At 48.4% G+C, this 5,350-nt stretch overlaps 1 protein-coding gene across 3 annotated transcripts; it reads right to left on the bottom strand.

Annotated features, from left to right (window-relative positions):
- Positions 1-249: 249 nt before the first annotated feature.
- Positions 250-2,626, bottom strand: CUNH16orf54 (chromosome unknown C16orf54 homolog). Of its 3 annotated transcripts, none has more exons than XM_006914114.2 (2): positions 2,547-2,626; positions 250-2,194 (listed from the first exon to the last, which is right to left on the bottom strand). In XM_006914114.2, exon 2 carries the CDS (start codon positions 2,160-2,162, stop codon positions 1,488-1,490), a length of 675 nt encoding a protein of 224 aa, XP_006914176.1. In that variant the 5' UTR covers positions 2,163-2,194; positions 2,547-2,626; the 3' UTR covers positions 250-1,487. The 3 variants fall into 3 exon arrangements, with proteins under 3 accessions (XP_006914176.1, XP_024904234.1, XP_006914177.1); XM_025048466.1 differs by having other exon boundaries at positions 2,521-2,617; XM_006914115.2 differs by having other exon boundaries at positions 250-2,162; positions 2,547-2,617.
- Between the last annotated feature and the right edge of the window lie 2,724 nt (positions 2,627-5,350).

Below are 5,350 nucleotides of genomic sequence, written 5' to 3'. Positions count from 1 at the left end.
GTGTTGACCGCTGCCCAGCAGGGTTTCCCTGGCCTAGATAAACTTGGGAAGTCCCTGGAGGGCAGTAAGTAGCACAGGATCTCAGCTCCCTGTGCAGGGCTCAGTCTGTCCCAGTGCTTCTGGGGAAGGCCTCAGATGGCACTAGAATGTCTAACACTTGCTGACTCATCTGGTTCCTTTTAACAAAGAAAGAACAGGTCTTTGGGTCAGTGCCTCCAGCAGGGAACAATGTCTACATAAAACTTAAAATCTTTGTTTACATTGTGTTTATTTTCATGTTTTACCTTCTATTTACAGCAAGTGAAACCCGTTTTCCATTTACAGAGGTGATACAAAAAAGATTCCTTTTAAAATAAATTTATTAAGCAAATAGTAAGCCAATTTAAAGAAAAATATAAAGTAAATAATAGTACAGGTGGTCAACTGGTACGGCAAAAATTCTAACACTCATGACTGCAGTTTGGGATATCAGACCTCTGGGGATTGCTAATTCCTTGTCTCTCGCCAGTCCCTGGCCCTGCTCCCAAAGAGGTCATCTGATATAGATGTCTATAGGGCCAAGGACATTTTGGGTTTCCATTTCTCTAGGGTAGAGTATTATAAGTAAGTCCATCTGGGGGGAATCTGTCTCTCCAGAACACTCCACCCAGCTGGATCCAGCAAGCTGGGAGGGAAGGTGGCCAGAGGCTGAACTTTGGGGAGCTGCCCTGGCCCAGGATAGTGCTGTCTTCCCCATCGGCTCAACCTCAGGTCGCCTTGGCCCAGGCCTCCCTCACCATGGAGGGAGAAGATTCTGAAGTCTGGGATGTGTCAGACTTCAGAGGACAAGCAGAGGAGCCCACCGATTTTTTTGGACTCTAGATCCCAGCTGTAGACAAGAGAGGGCTTCTCCAGTTTGGCTCCCCAAGTTCCCTGCTATGAGCTGGGAGTCAAAGCCACAGTTCTCATATAATAAGATGCTCCTTTGCCCGCTCTTGACCCCTCTTTATGATTTGTGGCTCTGGAAGCTGGATTCCTGTCATCTCCTGATGGCACGACTGACACACATCATTATCACGCTGTCTGTTCTTCAGCATCCATAGGACCCCTTCCCACTGATGTTGGCATTTTGGATGCACACTGAAGGAAGGTAGAAGCTACTGCAGTGATGCTGTTTCATGCCTGTCTGGTACCTTGAGTTTTTAATCAGCAATGGAATCTTGGTGGCTTCTGGCCCAGAGTCAGCCCCACCTCCAGGTCTCTGCACCACAGCCTACGCAGTGGCACCTCTGAGCTTCCACTGCAGCACAGGCTCTGTCCACACCGACCTGCCCAGACCCAGATACAGTGGAACTGAAATCCAGATGCAAAAGGCCTGGGGCATTCTTCCCTGGGGAGGCCACACGTGTCACTGGGTTCCCAAGCTGGAGCCTTAGGGTCTTAAGGTCCCTCTGAGGTTGGGCCTTCCTCAGAGTCTCTGGGAAGCCAGTCCTCCAGGCCCTGGAGATTCAGAAATCCATGCTGGTCCGGCCTTCGCGCCTCCAGAAAGCTGAGATCTGCTCCAGGGTGACCAGAGGCTGGAGGCCCCACTCAGAATCAGGGCTTCCCGGGCGCTGCCTTCGGGTCTGGGGGCTCCCCAAACACACGCTGGCCTCTGGCCTCTGTTCAGGCTCAGCCCAGCTCACCAAGCCCGGGGCGTGGAGCCTCTCCTCCCAGGCCTGGGGTCCCCAGAAGGTGCTGCGGGCTGGGGCTTTAGGCGGGGGCTGAGAGACTAAGGAGCTGGGAGGGGAGTGTGGAATTACAGGGGCAGGTGGGGCTGTTGCTCTGGCCTCCAAGGTTCCCCTGGGGTTATGAGGGTCTGGGGCCTGGTCCATCAGCAGAGGGACCGCAGAGCCATACCAGTCCTCGGAGCGCTCTCGAGGGGTGCCTGTGGGCTCAATCCATAGCTCTCCTCCAGGGCGCCAGACCAGAGTGGGTGCCCGGTGGCTGGGGTCCGGGCGCAGAGAGCGGCGGAAGAGGCGCTCGGCCAGCACAGCTGTACTGAGCAGGAAAAGGGCAGCCAGAGAGGCCAGGGCCAGCATGATGGGGACGCAGGGTCCGCAGGGTAGCGGGGGCCACGAGGCCGGCTCTGACGCAGGGGGCCCCTCCATGTACCCAGAGGGCTGTTCTGGAGTCAAAGGCATCTGGAGAGACAGGTCAGAAGAGGAAGCACAATCTAGAGAGGGAGAGAGGCAGCGGGTGCCCAGACAAGAGGGATTTTTTTTTCAGGGAGCTGAGGATCGGCCTCAGAAACACCCAGGCAGGGGCAGGGGCAGAGGGGACCCAGAGAGGGCGAGAGGGGTCAGATGGCGGACAGGGGGCTCCCTCAGAGGCCTGCAGAACTCCCAACCCCCTCCCAGAGGCCCTATTTTTCCTCCCAGACCCCAGGGTGCCTCAAAGTTCTAAGTGTCCTAAGGGTGTCTTTCCTCCAGTCTTCTGGGCCCATCAGATCTTGCTGGGCCTAGAGAGGAAGCAATGGGTGCTGTCCCCTGGGATTCCCACCTGCGGGGGCCTCCTGCTCGCCTCACCTCAAGCACTGTTCGGTCCAGCCCCTCTCACCCCTCAGAGCAGCTCTTCCTTGTGCCTGCGGGAGGCCGCAGGGCAGTTGCCTCAGATGAAGGCGGAAGGGAGGGCACCACCTGTTGCTGGGCAACTGCACACCAAGTCCCCTGCCTGAGAAGTGTTTCCAAGGCAACCTGGGGGGATGTGGTCACTGCGGTGGGGAGGCGGTTCCTGGCAAGAAAGGTGGGGCGGGAATGGGCAGTGGCCCTGTTGAACTCAGTGTCACCCCACAACCAGGCCCCAGGCCCCAGAATATTCATCCAGTGGCCAAGAAAGAGGAGACAGAGACTAACTGGCCCACCCATTCCCCACTGAGCACCAAGGCACCTCACTGCCTGCTCTCTGATTGTTGCCCAGCCCCTGTCCTGCCCACTGGGTCCCACCAAACCTGCTCCTGCCATCCAGCCCCCACACACCCTCCTGCTAGAGCCAGCCTTCTCTCTACTGTTCATGAAGATACATCTCCTTGTCTTCAGACCATTTAAGCCCAGTTTTGATCAGAACTGGGAGATGAGGCTCGGGTAGCAACAATGTCAGGCCTCTGGGAAGAGTCCGGGGTAAAAAACAGGCTTAGGCCTGTCTCCAAGACCCCGAATGTTAGCTATCTCTGCTCCTTTCTCCTGGGCCTGAGGGTGGGAGGAGCCTGGGCCAGGGCGTGATGAAGCATCACCAGCTCCTGGACTAGAGTCAGACTCACTCACTGACAGATGACAAGCAAGCCCCAAATAATGGAGGCGTCGTGTCCAAAGTCACGTAACCCACGTATGTGGAAGGAATGGGGGGAGCATAGATGTAAATTCCTGGTCTGGCAAGCTCCCTGAGCATAACACAACATTTAGGTATTAATATTTTGTTTTGCAAAATGACAGCCATTTAATGTGAAAGGCTATAAAAATATGTTGAAATGTTAGTGTCTTACACTGAGGGCACAAGGTGGTCACGAGGGCAGCCTGACTCAGATCACTCTGCCTTGGTGGCTTTGAGGAAAGGGCCAGAAAGAGCACAAAGTGCAGCGTAGACAGAGTTCCAAGGACATGAGGGGCCCCGTGGCTCTGTGCCTTGGGATGTATCAGACTAGAATCTGGTGAGATTTAAATTAAAACCCGAACTTAATACCACTGAATGGGACACTTAAAAAAGGTTAAAATAGTAAATTTTATGTTATGTGTATTTATGACAATAAAAAAGTTTTATTTAAAAAGTCCAAGTAAACAAAGCCTGAAAGTTGTTCAGGTTAGATGTTCTCTTTCAATTAGTCTCTCTTTCTTTCTTTTTTGAAAAATAAATTTATTTATTTAAGTTAGTTTCAAGTATACAACACATTGGTTAGACATCCATATTGTTCATAAAACAATCCCCCCAATTGCTCCCTCCCTCCCCTGGCCCTCCACCTAGCCCTCATATTAACACTAACTGTGTTCCCTATGTGCTCCCCATCCCCATGCCCACCTATCAACTATTAATTTGTACTTCTTTAATCCTTCACCCCATTCTCCCAGCCTCCAAGCCCTTCTCCCCTCTGTCCGTCACTAAATTGTCCACTATATTTGTGAGTCTGTTTTTGATTAGTTTGTTCTTTTTGTTCCTTAGATACCGCATATAAGTGAAATCATATGGTATTTATCTTTCTCTGTCTGACTTATTTCACTCAGCATAATAACCTCTAGGTCTATCCATGTCGTTGCAAATGGTAGGATTTCATTTTTTCTAATGGCTGAGTAATATTCCATTGTATATATGAACCATAATTTCTTTATCCAATCATCTGTTGATGAGCACTTAGGTTGCTTCCATATCTTGGCTATTATAAATTGTACTGCCATGAATATTGGAGTGCATAGATTTTTACAAATTATTGTTTTGGTTTTCTTTGGATAAATACCCAGAAGTGCAATTGCTGGGTCAAAAAGTATATCCATTTTTAATTTTTTGAGAAACCTCCATACTGTTTTCCATAGAGGCTGTACCAATTTGCAATCCCACCAACAATGTATGAGGGGTCCCTTTTCTCCGCATCCTTGCCGACACTTGCTGTTTTTTTGATTTATTGATGATAGCCATTCTGACAGGTGTGAGGTGATATCTCATTGTGGTTTTAATTTGCATTTCTCTGATGATTAGCGACCTTGAGCATCTTTTCATATGTTTGTTAGCCATCTGTATTCCCTCTTTGGAGAAATATCTATTCGAGTCCTCTGCCCATTTTTTAATTGGATTGTTTGGAGTTTTTTTTGTTGTTGAGTTGTATAAGTTCTTTATAAATTTTGGATATTAATCCCTTATCAGATGTATCATTAGCAAATATTTTCTCCCAAACAGTCAGTTGTCTTTTTGTTTTGTTGATGGTTTCCTTTGCTGTACAAAACCTTTTTAGTTTGATGTAGTCCCACTTGTTTATTTTTTCTTTTGTTTCCCTTGCCCGAGGAGATATATCTGAAAAGAAATTCCTGTTAGTAATATCAGAGAGTTTACTGCCTATGTTTTCTCCTAAAAGTTTTATGGTTTAATCTTCCTTTAAAAAATAAAAACACTAGAAGAGTAAAAATTATTAAAAACCAGAAAGATCAGACATGATTTTCTGTTCCAAAGGTTTCAAACTGGCTGTTTTGATTCTTTTTTTTTTTTTTAATGGCATTAAATTTTTACTGCCTTTGGGAAGTCTAATTGTTATGGTCTTTTATCATTTAAAAAAAAAAAAGCTAAAAAATGTTTAACTGGTTCCTTAAAAAATTAGACATAAAATTACATACGATCCAGCAAATGCTGATAT

The sequence above is a fragment of the Pteropus alecto genome, unplaced genomic scaffold (genome assembly GCF_000325575.1).
Source record: "Pteropus alecto unplaced genomic scaffold, ASM32557v1 scaffold44, whole genome shotgun sequence".
Taxonomy (NCBI): Eukaryota; Metazoa; Chordata; class Mammalia; order Chiroptera; family Pteropodidae; genus Pteropus; species Pteropus alecto.
The sequence above is the reverse complement of the archived record's forward strand: the minus strand, read 5'-3'. Positions and strand labels throughout refer to the sequence as shown.

What these genes read in the sequence shown, in the direction of transcription:
- CUNH16orf54 (XM_006914114.2), bottom strand. Translation starts at nt 2,162, where the DNA reads ATGCCTTTGACTCCAGAACAGCCCTCTGGGTACATGGAGGGGCCCCCT.